The sequence below is a fragment of the Pteropus vampyrus genome, unplaced genomic scaffold (genome assembly GCF_000151845.1).
Source record: "Pteropus vampyrus isolate Shadow unplaced genomic scaffold, Pvam_2.0 Scaffold44, whole genome shotgun sequence".
In the NCBI taxonomy this organism is placed as follows: Eukaryota; Metazoa; Chordata; class Mammalia; order Chiroptera; family Pteropodidae; genus Pteropus; species Pteropus vampyrus.
The window spans coordinates 1,013,669-1,032,728 of record NW_011888825.1 but is presented as its reverse complement, the minus strand read 5'-3'; the positions used below and the strand labels follow the sequence as shown (position 1 = coordinate 1,032,728).

Genomic DNA, 19,060 nt, shown 5'->3' with positions numbered 1-19,060 from the left:
CCACTTCTCATCCTCCTTATGTAGCTCTTCCTCCTCTCCCCAGCAACCTGGGGTTTGGTCCTAGGCCCGCACCTCTTTATTTGCCTATTAAGTCGTTCATCCCGTCCCATAACTGTAAACACTGTAAGTCGACAACTCCCAAATTTACCTTTCTAATTCAGATCTCTCTTAGCAGCAAACTGGAACGTTCGGTAGTCCACTTGACATTTCATCTCCACCTCAATGCCTCACAGGCACCCCAAACTTACACAGAATTTAAGACCTATCTTCCCGCTCAGAAAACCCACTTCCCCATCTCCCTAATGATACCACAAGCCACTCAATTGCTCAAACCAAAATCCTAGGAGTTACTCTTGACATGTCTCTCTGCCTTATTTTCTATATCAAGTTAATCATCAAAGCAAATTAGTTCTCCCATCAAAATAGGTTTTAAATTTTTTTTTCTTTGCCCATGTCCATAATCCCACTAGTTCAAGCTACTGTCATCTCTCTCAGAGCCTGGACTGCTGCAGTGGTCACCCATCTGGTCTTCCCAAACCCACCCCCAATCTATTCTATCTATATATAGCAGCCAGTATAAGTGTCCCTGTTCATAGTTTTTCATTGGCACTTAGCTTCTTTCACTTCTTCCTGCCCCTGGGTCATTCACACATGCCGTTCCCACTGTTTGGAACTATCTTCCGTCTACTGATTCATTCTTTCCCTTTGGGCATTTAAATGTAGTTTCTCCAGAGAGATCTCTAACCACCCGTCTCATAGCATCATGTTCTTTTCTTTTAATGCATTTCTCACTCCTTGTAATTGTAAATATATTTAATGTTTACTTCTTTTATTCACTAACATATATGTATCAAGCCTGTTATATGCCAGACATGCTAGGTGCAAGGGATACAATATTAAGTAAAAGCAGACATGATAGACACTTAACGAGAATTTATGAACAGCAGAGGTACTTTTTTGACTTCTCTGTGGAGAAGAGAATATAGGTGTTTGGTGACTGGTGCTGGATAGTCAAGTACAGCTAGTTAAGGTCACAAATGATGTCACCCAGGATAAGACTAAGGCTTGAGAAAAGCAGAAAGTCAAATAATGTATACCTGTACTTCTATCGTGCATTATTCTAGAAAGGATTTCAGTGAGTTGAGTTTAGACCTCTAGTGAGTGCTACGATGTATAGGAAAAGCAGAAGAGAAATCATCAAGGAGATTAGAGTAGCTAGAGAGGTAGATAGATGAAGGTCCAGGAGACAATGGAGTTCATAAACGAAGCCAGAAGTGGAGAGAGTTTTTAGAATGCTGTGATGGCCAGCAGGTAAATGTGCCAGGGTCAAGTAAAATAATCATTGGACAGTATCTGCTGTTAGCAATTGACCTGTCGTTGCCTGGGTAGTATCAGGCAGGGACAGGAGGGCGGGCTAGAAGCCAGTTAGCTGCACAGTGGGAAATTAGTGGCAAGTGTGTGAACTACTTGAGAAAGAAGCTGGGCTCTGAAGAGACAGAAAGGGAGGTAGATGGACATAAGGTTTAAGGGCAGTTCATTGTTTCATGGTGCATGCAGGGTTGGGGTTTGGTACTATTTTCTGCTGGAGCAAGTGAAGAAAGACAGGTTGAAGTGAAGGCACAGGAAAGAAAGGTGGTCTCTGAGGTAGATAGTAGACAGACTCCAGAGCACAAGCCAGAGGGAGTATCTGACCTAAACCCTTGAGTCTGGTGGCTTTATGATAGGAGAAATAGTATTGTAATGTGTATGTATGGGCTGGGTAATTAATCCAATTTTATCCCCTCTTCTCCCAACTTCCATTTAAGACCCTCATAACTCGGACAGTTACCTTACCTCCTGGATTGTGGTTTCCTCTTCTGTAAAAACCTCCCTGGAAATCAAGATTTGAATGAGATCTTGCTCATTAAGCACTTCACACCATGCCAAGTCCCCATACGCCTTCTGTCCTGGGGAACAAATGAAAGAAATGGAGGTGGCTGTTAGGATTGAAAGGGGCATTAATAGAGGTAGTTCCATCAATGTTTTGATTGCTTTTAAAATATTTCAGTAATGTGCTTTGTTCATGTAAAGATTTTTTTCAAATGAGCATATTATGCACCAGATGTTTTGCTAGTGGCTGGAGCCCTATGCTGGACCTATGCTGGACTTCTGTTTATAATCCCATCATTAGAAGTGTTATGTGGCTATGTAGATCATGCAAACGTCAGCTGCTTTAATAAGAGCGGAGTACCCGAGAAGTTCCACCATCGTTAAACTTAGCTTAGGAGGCTCCTTCCTGTTTTCTGTTCTCGCCCTTGAATAAGTGTTATTCATACTTTGAGGAGAGAGCTAAAGTTTATTCATTCCTAAAAATCTAAACTGATGTAATCTAATCTTCCTGCAATTCGAATGACTTTTTTTTTTACTTTTTAAGAGATGACTCTGGTCCCTAATCTCTCAGCATATTCATCAAGTGGATTTGCTTTGTACTGTTGTATATTTTTACAAGCCATTTCCTACGTTGAGACTTGTCAGGTTATCAGTTTGTGTATCAATAATGCCAGCCAACGATCTCTCATTTACTGAATAATTGTATATGTAACAGGCAAAATGTTATCAAAGACAGTGAGTTCCTGAAAGTAGCGCAGCGGAGGCCTCTGCCGGTATGTGGTATGAAGTTGTCAAAGCACTACAATATCCTGCCATAGAAGTGTGTGGCTGTTAGCTCCACGGCTTGTGCAGTGTCTAAATATGCTGACTGCCTTACCTATATGGCATCTCTTATCATTTGTTCCACAAAGCTTGTGCTTCTGCACTATCACTGTGTCTTTTCTTTGCCTGCTAAAGAGTTAGATTTGGCTTATTTTCCTTTTCCTTTTTATTTTCACCAGTGGATCGTATCGTGGGTCTGGATCAAGTTACCGGTATGACTGAGACAGCTTTTGGCTCTGCATATAAAACCAAAAAGGGCATGTTTCGTACCGTTGGACAACTCTACAAAGAATCTCTCACCAAGCTGATGGCTACTCTCCGCAACACCAACCCTAATTTTGTTCGCTGCATCATTCCGAATCACGAGAAACGGGTATGTTAAGAAAGCATATGTTGCTACTTAAAATTGATCTGCGCCAAGTTATAAAGATTAAAGTATAAATCTCTGCCTGATTAGGCTGGAAAACTGGATCCTCATCTAGTGCTGGATCAGCTGCGCTGTAATGGTGTCCTGGAAGGGATCAGAATCTGTCGCCAGGGGTTCCCCAACCGGATAGTTTTCCAGGAATTCAGACAGAGGTATTGCTCACTTTGACCTTTTTCCTATATGTGTCAAAGCTTAAAAACAGTGAGATAATGAGGACATTTTTTCCTGTTCCCTGGATAGTTTTAGTTTTCGTATTGGACAGGAAAAATCATTGTACCTATTGAGTGCCCACTTTATATAGAGTAATGTGCTGGTAACTGCTGGTGTGCTTCAAACGCTGTTCTGTCCCTGTTCTGTCCGCTGTTAGGTCCCTGAAGGCAGCTGTGCAATAAACAGGTAAAGTTGAGAACTTACAGTTACTTCATTCAGACAGTTCTGTCTAGGATTTAAACATAATTATTTTCAAGCTGATTTTTAAAATATAGCCATGCATCGCATAATGATGTTTCAGTCAACAACAGATTGCATTACAACAGTGGTCCCACAAATTATAATGGAGCCGAAAAATTCCTATCACTTAGTGACCTTGTAATCATTAAGGTCATGGCACAACTCATTACTCACATGTTTATGGTGATGCTGGTGTAGATAAACCTACTGCATTGCCAGTTGTGTAAAAGTATAGCACATACAATTGTGTATAGAATATAAAACTTATAATAACAAATGACTGTGTTACTGGGTTATATAGTTACTATACTATGCTTTTTATCATTAGCATGTACTCTTTCTACTTATGAAAAAAAGTTTGCTATAAAACAGTATCCCAGCAGTAGCCTCATACATCTTATGTTTACTGCCTCTCTTTATTGTGTTATTCCTTCTGTGCTTGATTTAATCTTATGTTATTTTGTACAGTGACGTGCTATACAGGCTTAGCGCTAGGCTGTACCGTATTGCCCAGGTAGTAGGCTAGCCCACCTAGGTTTGCTTAAGTGCATTCTATGATGGTCACACGACGAAATCTCTTGATGACACTTTTCTCAGAATATGTCCCCGTCATTAAGCAGTGCATGACTGAATATGAGTACTGTATGTTCCTTTTAGGAAAATTTGAAAATACAAGAGAAGTAAAAAGTAGACAAAAATCATTCAGGAGTGACTCTTGAAAACATCTTGGGATATCTCTTTCCATCTTTCAATGAATATATATTTATGTGTTTATGTGTAAATGTATGTATTTTTTCCATTGTGTGTATGCGTGTGCTCATGTGCATTTATAGTCCTTTTACTAATACAGAGTAGGGGATAGGATAGAAAAGGACTAAGAAAGAAGGATTAAGAAAAAACAAAAGGAAGACAATCAGTGGAAATTAATGTAGTAAAAATGGATGAAAATCTATGATGGGAAAGTTATTTTCTTAATGTGTTATGTATTTTTCTTTAATATTTAGTTTGCTTTTTTCTTTTTCTCCTGGAAATTTGATTGTCAAGTATAACAGCATTCGTTATTCCACAAAATAAATAAGGATGCTGGTCAAAGAATGGCCCTTTCTCTCACAGGTGGAATCCAGTTGAGAAACTATTTCAGTCCTTACTGGTTTGGGCGCAGTCTTTATCATGGCCCCATTGTATGATAAACAATCTGATAGATTCTTACTTTTTATGGATAGGAGACAAAGGACCATAATTGGCATCCAGAGTACAAAGTTGGGGGGAGAAAAAAAAACAGAGTACAAAGTTGATTGATGTAGCCAGGGTATCCTTTATATAGCCACCACCTTTAGTTTGCTAAAGTTCATTTTTGTTGAGGTATAACCTACATAGAGCAAAGTGCACAAAACTTAAGTGTACAGTTCAGTGGCTATATGTACACCAGTGCTATTTCGAATGTCACCTTGATACTTTCTAATGTTCTAAAGGGAAGCCTCTGAGCATTGCCCTCGCAGCCTTTTCTGTTATCTAGTAAATGCTTACAATGCATCCTGCAAAGAGCCAGAGTCTCCTTTTATCTTGAGGATGTGAATATTTTAGGGGAAATGAAGAAAAACAAAAAGTTTTTTAAAATACCATGCTTTTATTCTTCTCTGCCACAATTCTTAAATCTAGTCTTTGACCTGGGAAAAATTAGCATTTTCATTTTCTTTCTTATTTTAAGAAATAGAAAAACTACATTTTCAGAAAATCTGATTATTATCTGGTTACTTCTTTACTCTTAATTTGACATGATTATCTATCATATTATTGCCTCTGAGAGAAAGCAGAACTCACAGTTAGTAGGTAAACATTTCCACAAATATTACAAAAAAATTTTTGGCTGCTTTTCTTACAGATATGAGATCCTAACTCCAAATGCTATCCCTAAAGGTTTTATGGATGGTAAACAGGCTTGTGAACGAATGGTAAGCTTTTCTTGATTTTTCTGATTTGTCAACCATTGATATAATCTTTCCTGTAGCAAAAAATAAATGAACTCTTTTTCTTTTAGATCCGGGCTTTAGAATTGGACCCAAATTTATACAGAATTGGACAGAGCAAGATATTTTTCAGAGCTGGAGTTTTGGCGCACTTAGAGGAAGAAAGGGATTTAAAAATTACCGATATCATTATCTTCTTCCAGGCTGTTTGCAGAGGTTACCTAGCCAGAAAGTAAGTGGACAGTCATAAAAGGGGGAGAAATGTTTCTTCTATAACAGATCGAAAGAAAATGGAGAAAGCAGCTAATAAAGGAGGAATAAAGAGCACACCAGCAAAGGGAACGTGAAGAACCTTCTGTCACTGTCTTCATTGTCTCAGGAAAGGAGGGGATTTATTCAGATCCAGGAGTGCACACATGTATGCTTAATGTGGGTAGATGGCAGAACACTGTCTGAGGCAGCAGCTATGAGAAAGTGCAGGGTATCCATGACGAACGCTCGAGGCTGGCTGAGCAGGCCTGTGAGTTGTCGTGAACTCGAATGGGCAGTCCCACTTCCGCTTACATTTTACTTGAAGACACGATCGATGTACCCACTCCCTGTCCTAGCCAAATAAGAATGTTTGCCTTTAGGAAGTAGTCTATTAGGGCACATATTTCTTTACGTAATAAGTTTTTCTTACTGTTCTCCAGGGCCTTTGCCAAGAAGCAGCAGCAACTAAGTGCCTTAAAGGTCTTGCAGCGGAACTGTGCCGCTTATCTGAAACTACGGCACTGGCAGTGGTGGCGTGTCTTCACGAAGGTGGGCTTTGTGTACTTCTTTCTAAAGAGCGACGTTTGACCAGTGAGAACCCATAGGAGGGAGATGTGATGACCAACTGCCTAATTTTGTCATAGGTGAAGCCGCTCCTGCAAGTTACTCGCCAAGAGGAAGAACTTCAGGCCAAAGATGAAGAGCTGCTGAAGGTGAAGGAAAAGCAGACAAAAGTGGAAGGAGAGCTTGAGGAGATGGAGAGGAAGCACCAACAGGTATGTGCACTGACTTCGTAAAGTCACACACTGCCCTCAATTGAGAGCTCCCACTGCAAGGAACGCACACACATTTAATTATGAATAGCTGTAGCTACCATACCATCTTATTTTATAATGTGTGTTTTTCACTAATTTCCAAAGCATAGACATTTGAGAATAGAGGCAACAGGTACATTATGCCATGCATTTGGGTTTATATAAACCAAAATCAACCTTACCTCTTGCATTTTGGCCTTTGTCTTTCTTTGGACGTGTTTGCTATCAGGCGTGTGTTTAACACCTGTTTTCGATGAGACTCCCAGTATTATCGCCTTCCTGTGACTGCTTATGAGGGAAATAGAAAAAAGTAAAATGTTGAGATCGTACATGGCCACCACCTGCCTCTTCTCCAGCGACAGTGGTCTTGAATCAACATCCCTTTCCAAGGCAGTTGTGCTTCATGGACAGAGTAGAAGCTCAAGAAATGTTTATAGATAACAGTGATGGAATTATAGGGTTCAAGGTCAAAAAGATTAATAAAGGCCAAAAATATCACTCGTTCCCAAACAGTTTTAGTAGTCACCATGAAATTCATTGCACTGGAATATTTTCTCTCCTGTTTCTCTGTCCCTTTGTAAATTACCTTAATAGAAGAACAGTTCTTCAACTAGCACAAAGTTAATATGTATTACTCAGGATAACTTGAGACAACAGAAACAACCAAAAACGTTTTCATCTAGCTTTTTTTTTGCTGCAGCTGAAGACATTTGAAAGTTTTGCCAGTGATGTTTGTATTTTTAACTCTCAGTTTCTTTGGTGAGATGCATTGACCATTGAAATCATGATGACTGTATCTTGTGTGTACACTGGGGGCAAATCATAGTACCGGACACTTTGTTGTGATTGCAGCTTTTAGAAGAGAAGAATATCCTTGCAGAACAGCTACAAGCAGAGACTGAGCTCTTTGCTGAAGCAGAAGAGATGAGAGCAAGACTTGCTGCTAAAAAGCAGGAATTAGAAGAGATTCTACATGACTTGGAGTCTAGGGTTGAAGAAGAAGAAGAAAGAAACCAAATCCTCCAAAATGAAAAGAAAAAAATGCAAGCACATATTCAGGTATCTATGATCATTTTTATCTAGAATCATATTTTGGGTTTTCCAGGTTCATCTATTGAATAAATAGGAGCTATGGGTTTGAATTCTTATGTGCATTGAAGAGCAAAAGGAGTCTAGGTTATAAGTACCTACTCTTAAAAGATAACCGTCATTCGGGTTCATTTTTCCCCACAACCTCTCCAACACTTGTTATTACTTGTCTTGTTAGAGATAGCCATCATTCAAAGCACACGTGTAATAGATTTTCCTCCAACATAATTTGTTATTTTGAATAGGAATCTTTTTTTTTATGTACCAATGTGGCATCTTACATTGGGACTCAAAGTAGAAATCTCCCCGGGTCTGTAGCCTTCTGTAGGGGATCTCATTTGTTCTTTGCGTTGTCATTAATAATTCTAATCCTCACTTCATTCATTAGATAGGCATCTACTAGGCGGTTTGGTTCATAAGAAATGCTCAACACTGACGCAGAGGTAGGTGGTCAGGAATCAGAATAAAACACTCAGCTCATCCTGGTAGTGACTTTCTTATTGAGATACAAGCTATACTCACATGAAGCACAACTATCTCTGGTTGAATAATCAGACAAATGATACAGACAGTAGTTACTCTGCCCATATCCTAGGACACACCCACCTCTATTTCTCCTTCCCTCCCTCCCCCATCCTATCTCATATGCTCTTGAGTGTCAGGGCATCTATATCTGCCACCATTGCTTCATAGATCCACTATCAAACTTTCTTCCTTGTCTCTCCCTTAATTTTTTCTTACCCCATAACTTATCTTTGCAAAACACAGCAATTGAGATGTTTGTCAAAACCACAAAAGATACCATATTATTTCCTTGGAAAATACTGCATCCAGTATATCATCTGAGCATTTTCCATTCTTCAGTATAAACAGCTTTCAAATATCTCATAATAAGTTAATATAAATATCTCATAATAAGTTAATCTCATAATATCACAAAAGCTGTAAAAAATACATAACCTTTAATCCAGCAATTCTAATTCTAGGACTTTATTCTAAGGATAAATCAATGGAAGCCATCTAATTATCTGACGTGAGGGGATTATTTAAACCATGGCAATGCTATAAAGATATAAAGATGTTTATTTTCATGGGTATTTATAATATATTGATAGATAGTTGCAAAAGAATGTATACAGTAAGATCTAATTTAAAATATAACAAATTTATATGTATGACTTTACATGAGAATATACCAGAAGATCTAGAATAATATTCACCAACAATCGTGAGATTTCCCTGGTAGTACTATCAATAGTTTTGATTTTCTTTTCTCTTGTTTAAGAACATGCTTATTTCAGTAACATATTTTACTCATGGAGGAAGACACCCAAATTCATCTTTAATCTCCTCAACCTATTCTTTTTACATAAACTCTAAATTTTAACAACTTCAAATGAAATGCTTACAAGCATTTCTCTACTGTATGTAAAAAACAAATGTCCTTATAGGATCAGGGTGTTGTTTTGTTTTGCTTTGCTTTTTCAAAGCTTTTTTGCTTCACGTTCTTTCTCAAACTCTTTTACATTTTAATTTTTTGCACCGTTTTTATTATCTCCCTTTGTGACATTCAAACACATTCTAAAAATTTTTATGGTAATATTAAATTATTAAGTATTGTTTTTTTTCTCTTGTGAAATATCAGCGATTTTTTATTACTTCATGGACCTTGGGCAAATCCAACCTTGTTGGTCTTTTTTTTTTTTTTCCCCGCCTGTGAGGCTTTGAGGGATTTCTGATTTGTATGCCCTTTTCAACATAAAACTACTAGAGCTGTTTTTGGTTTGGTTTGGTTTTTAAGATTAATTTCCTAACTATAATGTTAATAAATGATTGTTGATTATTGTAGAAAACCTAGAGAATACAGAATAGCACTTCTAGTTTTCTCCCACCATTACCTCTATCATTTTTGCTCACATATATTTCTAAACAGATATATAAGGATTCATTTGATAATTGATATTATACTGAACATACTATTTTTTTTAAACATACTATTTTATTTGCTGCTTTTATCACCTTAGGAATGTGCAGCAGAGGGATGCAGTTAACAAAATCCATACTGTAGGTAACTATAGGACAAATGACTTGGTTTGTTTGTTTGTTTTTTAAACAATAAATGAAGAGCAAGAGAGACAGAAGAGATTAAAGATTAAGAGGCTTATCAGTTGATCACAATGTGTGAACCTTATTCGGATTCCAATTATAACAAACAAATGTATGTTTTAGTGGTCTTTATCTTTTAGAGATATAGCCTAAAGGTTTTATAGATGTAATGTGATGTTTGGGATTTCCTTCAAAATAACCCTAGGGGAGAAGGAAGATATGGTAGAGGGAGAGGTAGAGAGGCTGGCCATGAGTTGGCACTTGTTAAGGTTGGGCTGATGCATCTGTGTGGGGCTCATTATGCTACTCTGTGTACTTAATATGTGGGTTGGAAGTTTTCACAATAAAAGTGTTAATCTTTTACAGGTCCAAGACTCTACCTGTATAGACTTCTAAAGACACAGTAAACTATTTAACCAAAGTTACCCTTGAAGGTTTCTTAAATTGACCCTGTTCAATAATGTGTATGTCATTATATACAATAATGTTAGAGTATAAAATAAAGGGAAGTATGTTATAGAAAAAATTTAGGTAAACACTAGAATCCCATTTGGTTTGGTGATAGTCTCATGTTGTGAAAGGCATGCTTGACTGAGACAGCCCATTTCTCACTGACCTATACTATTTCAATTATTTTTATGTTCTCTCTCTCCTCTTTTGGTCAAACATATAGCAGAATGCAAATAAATTATGTGTTTGATATAGTTAATTATTAATATTTCCCTGCATTACTAATTATTCCAAAATATGAATTTTAATTACTAATATATGTTATCCCATTTTACAAATATGCCAGCTTTTAGTTACCAAGTCTTTTATGTAGCATGTTCGCAGTTCCTCAATATTATAAATATTTCACTTTTTTTATATAAATCATATCTATTTCCTGAAATTGCTGGTTTAAAAGAAATGTTCGTTTTCAAAGTTTGCTGCATTTTCCCATGTTGACTGCCAGAAGGATTGACCCAGTTTGTACTTTAACCTGTAGTGGATACGAATGAATGTCTGTTTCACCTAACTGGAAGTCATATTTTTAAAAATATTTTTGCCATTTAAAAAATCACAAATTAGTATTTCATTTTAATGTCCATTCCTTAATTAATGTGCAGTAGAATTTTGTGGAGAAAGTTGGGAAACTGACCGTGTTCTTTTTCACAAGGACTTGGAGGAGCAGCTGGATGAGGAAGAAGGGGCTCGGCAGAAACTGCAGCTGGAGAAGGTGACAGCAGAGGCTAAAATCAAGAAGATGGAAGAGGAGATTCTGCTTCTCGAGGACCAAAACTCCAAATTTATCAAAGTAAGATAATATTTCTATTAAAAAGTTGATTTTAGAGCATGGTAAATATTTACGTTGTTGCACTCACTAAAAGTGGCTCCACACAGAAAATTCTCAAGATTTCAGGTTCATTAACTTTCTGAGTCTCTACCTGTATAGACTTCTAAAGACACAGAAACCATTTAATTTTTTTATATCCACCAGATACTCTTATAATCTTTTAGACTTCTCACTTGCACGTTTTGAACACACTGATCACTCTTTGATGACTCGTTCCCATCTGTGCAAGCGTTCATTCTATGCAGCACAGGTTGGGGGACTCTGCAAGCCGGGCAGGTGGGCCAAGCTTTCGGGGTCGACCCCAAGATGAGTGAGAGCCTTCCTGCCTTTTTGCAGTATGTGACCTGTTGGGACAGGCGGTGCCAGTGTTACTTATTTTTTAAGTTGTACCAAACCCTAGTTGTTATTTTTGAATGCCTTTTATAAAGCAATTTTTTCTATTCAGGAAAAGAAACTCATGGAAGATCGCATTGCTGAATGTTCCTCTCAGCTGGCTGAAGAGGAAGAAAAGGCAAAAAACTTGGCTAAAATCAGGAATAAGCAAGAAGTGATGATCTCAGATTTAGAAGGTTAGTGTTTGGGGCTAGAAAAATTCAGGACTAGGCATGTGAGTTGTTTAGACTTTACTTTAATCGGAACATGCAATAATAGGAAAACGTACGTGGTGGTTACTAAGAGAGCTTTCAGTTTGTGTGCAATTATTAAAATAGGTCTAGTCACCACATATTTATGATAGAATAGAGATAAATTCTTTAAACTTTTACTTTTTACGTTAGGTCCTATGGTAAAATATGCTGCCCTTTGGTGGACATATTTAGGGCCTAAATTAAGTTTTGGGTTGTACAGGCCATTGGACTCTGTGTCACTTCACAGAGGTACTGCTTACTAACATAAAAAATGGCAGGGGCAGGAGAAACTGCTGACGGTAACAGTGTCTCACTCTGATGGCACAAGTAATGTTAGGAAATCCTAGGAATTTCTGCAGAATGAATCATCGTTTCTTCAAAAGAAAGAGAAAAGAGGGTGGGTGTTGGAAAGAGCTTAGAAAACCTTCCCTTTCGGTGGCAGCTGCAGGCCGGTGTAACAATGCGGGAGGGAAGAGCATGGCTCTTAAGGCGCTAGTGTTGTTAAGGTCTGCGGGCTGTGACCACTCTTCCTTAATGCATTGCTTGTATAATGAGTTGGATTTTAAAAAAAAATAATTAGGGTTTTGTTGTTAGATAAATAAGGGATGCCAGTATGAAATTATTCATAAACCGTTTTTACCAGTATATGAGGTTATTCTGCTAAGGAAGTACACATAAAGCAGATGCACCTGTTCTTTTCTCACCTGTTTGATCAGCCTGTGATACCTGGTCTCATCTTCTCAGCATATTGGTTCCCAATGGAGAAACAAAGGCATGTAGGTTTGTGAGGAAAGCTTTTGAATGGAACGGATCACTAGAGTTAATTACGGAATCACTGCAGAATTTTAGAGGGGAAGGCAGAAAAGATGCATAACCCTCTCTGCCCACACTCTGCCCTCTCTCCCTTAGTGCTTGGGAACTGTAGTCTTGGTTCAGCCCGGGGATTCCCAATAAATGAGGAGTGGAGTGACAGGCTGCCCTGGCCTCTGTCGAGCTCTCCAAACCTGGGCCATGGTGATGGCTGTGATATGAGAAGGTTCCAGATCACTTCGGCTCTAATAGTTTGGGTTCATTTCTCATGAAAGGACCTCCTTACATTCCACCCAATTTCTTAAAATTCCTTCCTCCCACTAATTTATCTCACCTTCAGTTTGATCTTAATGGGTTTCAAATGACTGAGCTATTGGCACAGTGTTATCAAGGCAGTGACACGCTTTTGAATAAAATGGCTTATTTACAACTTTAATCAGTTGATATTTGGAGTTTGTTCGTATAGTGTGTCATTCAGTGTGTTGAAGAGCTTCTTGTGTCTTGCCTTAAAGAACGCTTAAAGAAAGAAGAGAAGACTCGTCAGGAACTGGAAAAGGCCAAAAGGAAACTGGATGGTGAAACAACTGACCTGCAGGATCAGATTGCTGAGCTGCAGGCACAGATCGACGAGCTCAAGATCCAGCTAGCCAAGAAGGAGGAGGAGTTGCAGGGCGCCCTGGCCAGGTCTGCTGTCCCTGCGGAGGCCTTTGTATTGCACATGCTACTGCAGGGTTTATTTTCAACAGAATGTCTCACGTCCAGGAGCAGACAAAAACCCTGGGAGAGTGACACATAGTTTCTTTGTTGTTGGGTATGACATAAAACCCAGGAGTACCTAATTTGTGTCAGAGCAGCAAGAAAATCTCATAAACCATTCTCAGTATTTACACTTAAAAACCAGTAGTCATACATCATGAAATCCTTGGAAATTTATACTAGAACAAGTGATTTTACCATATCCAATATTTTGGTTTCTCTGTATTACAGATCAATGTTAGTGTGCTTTAGAAGTTTAGAGGAAATCTCTTGTCAGAAATGATATCCCTCTCACACACTTACAGCATAATTTGCTATTCAGTTCGAAACCATTCAGTTTTAGAATGGAAATCATATATAGTAAATATGATCTAAACATTATATCTAATATTTTCATTTCTTTATAAAGAATAATTCTTTGGCTACACGGTCGTAGGACTTAGAATTTAATTTATAATTAATTACAATAAAATCTTATAACAGAAATTTTTCTTTGTTATCTATCACTGTTAGTCTTACTTTGGCCAGATTTTCTGCTTTTTCACTTACAGAGATGAGAGCTAGAATCTAGAATTAAATTCTTCACCACTCACTGTCATGTTTGTCAGCTTCCCCCTCCCAACTACTCCCAGTCAGAAAATCTGCCAGCATTAAATCACACACGTTAGCAAAAAGATGCAAAAATGAAGTGGAAAGTGGAAAGTGTGAAGATGGTATCTCTTTCTTCTACTGTGTGTTCTAAAAACTTATTTGAATTTGCTGATTCCCTGTATGTTGGTAGCAGTTTGATAGACTAGACTGCTACCTTGAACAGTGTTCTAACTATAACATTTTACTTGAGAGGGAATTTTTTATATTCTAATCATTAAAGTGAGATTGTCCAACCTTTTACTGGAGATATTTATATTTAGCCCTTTGGAAAGGGGACTGAGCTCGATTCTGATTCTAGCTCTGCCATACTAGCTCTTGAGCCTTCAGGTCATTGCCTGCATACCTCTATGCCTGCCCATCAGGCCCTGTGCAGCTGCTTCAGCCTCGTGCCATGGGCAGAGGGCTGTGTCACCGGGTCTCCTTATGGAGAGGTGCTTGGGAGTTGGTTCAGCTGGGAAACAGTCCATCCGTGCACCAGCACTGAGTGCTTCTTGTGCCTGGATGCTTTTACAGGGGCGACGATGAAACACTCCATAAGAACAACGCACTTAAAGTTGTGCGAGAGTTGCAAGCCCAAATTGCTGAACTTCAGGAAGACTTTGAATCTGAGAAGGCTTCACGGAACAAAGCAGAAAAGCAAAAAAGGGACTTGAGTGAGGAGCTGGAAGCTCTGAAAACAGAGTTGGAGGACACTCTGGACACCACCGCAGCTCAACAGGAACTACGGTGAGTGAGGGGAGGGCAGCACGTCACCTGGTGTCTGCTGAGCTCTCCAGCAAGGTCTGGCAGAAATGCTTTGGATGTGCTCACCCACTTCGGGAGATGGCGTGTTTTCTTTATGTTGTCATTTTGAGTATCCTCTCTGCCTCCTGGAAATAATGTCATGTAGAAGAATGACAAAATAGCAGTGGTTAGAAACAAACCAGCCTACAAGGGTAGATGGAAGGACCAACAGACTGAGGTGCACAGAGTGAAATGTGATCAGAAAAGCCACAGTCAGTGATATCTAAAGGAAAGACAGAGCAGACACAGAGAGAGAGAGAGAGCTGAGAGGAGATTTATAAATAGACCAAGTAAGAGAAATAGAGAAGACTGGAGGAATAGATGGGAGAGTCACAGAAAGAGGAGGAGACGATATGGGTGGTCAGACATCTGCTGGCAGCACCAACTGGTATGAACGGTGGGTAAGCACACCTGAGAAGAGAGGTACACAGTCACAACGATGAAAAGAAAGGTGAGTACAGGTCCCCAGACAAGGGTGTGTATCAAGCAGAGACATATGCTATAACAGATGAGCCAACAGCCAGATATAGGCAAGAAGAAAGTGACAAGCACAGGCAAGCACAATTGGAGAAGTTTCAGGTGACCTTAGCACGTCAGCCCACAGAAAATCACAGGAGAACTGTAACAATGAACTGGTGAGCTGAACGGGCAGAGGGGCTGACCGGTGACGCCTGCTGGCGCATCGATAGAATTCTCATATAAGCTGCTGAGTTGTGACCTCCCAAGTTGCTGTCTTGCCCTCTTCCTGACCATCTGCTCCTTCGAGATTCAAGCTGCCAGGTACGTGAGGCCATCCCAGGAATCCCTGGGTTGCTTTGGCTGGTAGAGTTGGCTGGCTGTGTGCTCAAGTGCGCACGCACGTGCACAAACACACACGTCTGCCAGCTGTTCCAGGCTGTGAGTGATGGGAAGAGTAGCCTGTCACTGTGAGAAGATGGCTAAGGTTAAAACAAAAACAGAAGGAATCATTTCTGAAGTCAGGTGTGGTAAGAGGTAGGAAGCGACCTGGACAACTAGGATGGAAATGTGTTGTGAAAGCCAGTGGTGCTCTTCTCTGGAAGAAAGAGTGTGGTCATTTGGGTGCCTGGACCCGGAGAGAATGATGTCACTGAGTCTGCGGAAAAGGCTGTCCTGCGCAGTGAAACCGAGGCCAGATTGTGGACGCCAGGAGAATGTTCTGTGGTGAAGAAACGGAAGTGGTGAGCCTAATAACACGTCAAAGATTTGACCATAGATATGTAAGACTACAGCGGCAATACAGAGGTTGCATCCCCAGAAGGCCACTGTCTCACTTGGAGTCCATCTGAGTGAGCCAGGCAGGGTTAGAGGCTTCCTACCCCACTTCAGCAGAATAACTGGTTTGAGCAGTTTTAAGTCTTGTCCTTCTCTTTAAAATATCTGCTTTCGAAAAATCTGGAAATTACTGAACTAGATTTTGTTGAAAGAATCTCAGCTGGTCTTTTGATTACAATAGAAGAAAGGGTTCTAATCATTTCTTCTATTCAACTCTTTAAAAAAATTTAAAGACAGTACAGTTGATATGTACGTTTATTAAAACCATGGATATGCTCAGATATAGCACTCATAGATTCTACTGTGTGAAGAATTTTGCTTGCCTACAGCTCAGATATGCTAGCATTCATATGTACTGCACTCTTCTAAGGACTCAGGCCACCCCTACTTCTCCACTGGTTCTTCCCCAAGTTGTATATCACGTGATTACCATAAAAGTAACAGTCCTCAGCAAATCAAATACCCTTCAGCAGACTCAGTCGTCAGTTGGCATTTTAGTTCTCTTTAGGACTTATGATGAAGATCGCAGAAGACAGGGCCAGACCGATGCATGTCTTTCACCTGTAGTGAACTTGTGGCTGAGCTAGGCTGGACCACAAAGAATCTTTAGTGATTCCTTTTGTCTAGCTACATGCAACTGCAGAGCTAGCAGCCACTTGGGCCCCTTTTCTCTTGGCACAGCTGACCTCAGCCCTCTAGATCTCTCCACTCCACTAGTAAAGATAGGAAAATGTGTCCACACAGGAGTCAGCAAATAAGTCACTGTTCTAACTGGCTACTGGTTTAAAGTATGGAGTTTAATGGTTTTAAAGTATAGAGCAAGTTTGTCAGGGTTGTGCATCGGGATTATTGTAAAGTTACAGCTATTTAAACTCTTGATGTTAATACAGCTCTTAGCAGAACTGGTATTTACCTTACTGGTTTCAGTCTTTATTAAGATATATGCTTAAAGATGATGCTCTAATCGACATATTTAAACAGCGACTTGTTGTGGGGGTGAAGTCTCTTCTACTTAATGAAATAACTTTGGTTTTTCAGGTTACCTTAAATATGTTACAGCAAATTATAAAAGTATTAGAAAGCCATGTAAAAATATTAGTGCGACCTTCATACTCTAAATGCAGGTTAAATAAAACCTCAGTTTATCTCTGGACATTGAAAACCTATGGTCTTACACCTGCTATGTTCTCATATCAAACTCGGCAGCCCCTTTCTGAACCAAGCATGTGACCCTTCAGCCTGCCTTCTAATTCTCTTGTCCCTCCTCCCGACCTTAAGCCATTTCCTGATAGAATTTTGGGAGGATATTAACTAACTAATTGCAGCTATTTCCCATGAATGATAAGAAAGGCTCCTGCTTTTGTCAAGGTGCAGTGTCCTATTTGATTTGGCCTTTAATTTCCCTTAGCTTTTGAAAGCCTCTTTGAGATTTATCCTTTTCCAGTTTTATTGAAATGCTGGTGCTGTAGCAGGCAGTTTGGCATCTGTGTTAACCAATTCCTGGCCTACAATGCAACGAGACTGCCTAGAACAGTTTGAAGACACTTAGGGATGTTACATTGTGTCTCAGTTGTAAGTGAGATGTGAAATGGGAGTTTTGCTGGTTCCAGAAGGATTTCTAGAACCACAATAATGATACCACAACAATGGACGCACCAGCCTATTGGAAAATAGCACATCCATTGTCAAAGGAGTTGATGTAACTTTTTTTAAGCAGCACATAAAAGTATTTTTAATTTAATTAGCTAATTCTGAGCTTCTTTCTCTAAAAATGTTTCTCTAGTACAAAACGTGAACAAGAAGTGGCAGAGCTGAAGAAAGCTCTTGAGGAAGAAACTAAGAACCATGAAGCTCAAATCCAGGACATGAGACAGAGACATGCAACAGCCCTGGAGGAGCTCTCAGAGCAACTGGAACAGGCTAAAAGGGTAAGGGAAACCCTGCCACGCCTTGGAGAAAATCAACCATCAGACTTCCATCCAGTCGCTATCGATTAATTCCCAAGCTTTGTACAACACCATGGCAAGCTGATGGAGAACCAAGAGGTCATAGGTGGCTTCTTTCTAAAAGTGCACTGCTTACCTACAAGAGCCATTTGCCCTTGATTTTTTTTTCATTAAAGAACTGCATGGATCGAACGGTCATAAATCACATACTGCTCCTAGTGTCTCCTTTCACTAATACCATCTTTCTCCTGATGACTTAGCTCAAAAGCTTTGAACAGTTTAAAGTCATTCTCTCACTCTTCTGCTGCCAGCAAGTCACCAAGCCCTGCCAATATTTTAAGTATTCTTTATACTCATCTGTCCCTTCTTTTCCCTCCCTGCCTACGGTCTCAAGCCACCCTATACACTGTTGCCACTCATTTCACTGTTCTCTCTTCTCTGTCTCATATATAGGCTTTCCATCTTGATAAAACTTAATTTCATTTACCCTCTAACTCAAACCACCTTCCTGAGTGGACTAGTCTTCCTCAATATTTCCCAGTTATCCCTTCCTTCATGCTATTTGCTTTTTCTCCATATTTCTCTCCCCGCCTGTCCACATGCCACCTTTTAATTTATAGCACAGAATTAACATTTGTTGATCATTTACACTAGTATGTGTCAGTTACTGTGCTAGGTACTCTATGTGCATTGCCTTCATTAACCTTCATTACAATCCTGTGGGTTAGTCTCTCTTATTCTCATCCAAGAGATGAGGAAACTGAGGCCAAACAGTGTTAATAAATTAAGCCAGTGTCACACAGCTAGTAAGTGGAAAGGGACATTAAAGCCAGGCAGTCTGGCCCCAGAAGCCCATGTAACCCCCAACTATGCTGCTTTGAAAGCCCACCCTAGGTCCTGTGTCATCCCTGAGGTGGTCCCTGCAGAGATCAGCCTGTTGTGATCACCTTGCACCAACATACAGTGCCTACTCATATTATATAGTGACTACCTTATTGTTATTCAAACGTGTCCCTGTGTTATCCCAGCAACAAGATTTTTGGCTTCTTACTTAAAAAAAAA

General features: G+C 39.5%; 2 protein-coding genes across 8 annotated transcripts in view; one reads left to right on the top strand and one right to left on the bottom strand.

Annotated features, from left to right (window-relative positions):
• The window catches only part of MYH10 (myosin heavy chain 10), a 139,584-nt gene that overhangs the window by 95,591 nt on the left and 24,933 nt on the right, over positions 1-19,060 (top strand). For all 5 annotated transcript variants that reach the window (XM_023529935.1, XM_011358946.2, XM_011358945.2 and 2 more), the window contains exons 16-27: positions 2,871-3,064; positions 3,149-3,270; positions 5,451-5,520; positions 5,607-5,767; positions 6,228-6,336; positions 6,432-6,563; positions 7,455-7,661; positions 10,957-11,094; positions 11,579-11,702; positions 13,082-13,253; positions 14,490-14,702; positions 17,836-17,980. In XM_023529935.1, coding sequence (XP_023385703.1) covers positions 2,871-3,064; positions 3,149-3,270; positions 5,451-5,520; positions 5,607-5,767; positions 6,228-6,336; positions 6,432-6,563; positions 7,455-7,661; positions 10,957-11,094; positions 11,579-11,702; positions 13,082-13,253; positions 14,490-14,702; positions 17,836-17,980 — 1,787 coding nt within the window. The remainder of the gene's footprint in view (positions 1-2,870; positions 3,065-3,148; positions 3,271-5,450; positions 5,521-5,606; positions 5,768-6,227; positions 6,337-6,431; positions 6,564-7,454; positions 7,662-10,956; positions 11,095-11,578; positions 11,703-13,081; positions 13,254-14,489; positions 14,703-17,835; positions 17,981-19,060) is intronic.
• NDEL1 (nudE neurodevelopment protein 1 like 1) overlaps positions 1,760-19,060 on the bottom strand; it is a 78,386-nt gene continuing 61,085 nt past the window's right edge. The window contains exons 9-10 of one of the 3 annotated variants that reach the window (XM_023529940.1): positions 6,785-6,890; positions 1,760-1,870 (exon numbers count right to left, since the gene is read on the bottom strand). In XM_023529940.1, the coding sequence (XP_023385708.1) occupies positions 1,775-1,870; positions 6,785-6,890 (202 nt within the window). In that variant the 3' untranslated portion in view covers positions 1,760-1,774. Of the gene's footprint in view, positions 1,977-6,784; positions 6,891-15,665; positions 15,937-19,060 lie in introns of those variants that run through there. The other 2 variants (XM_023529939.1, XM_023529938.1) reach the window with 2 other exon arrangements.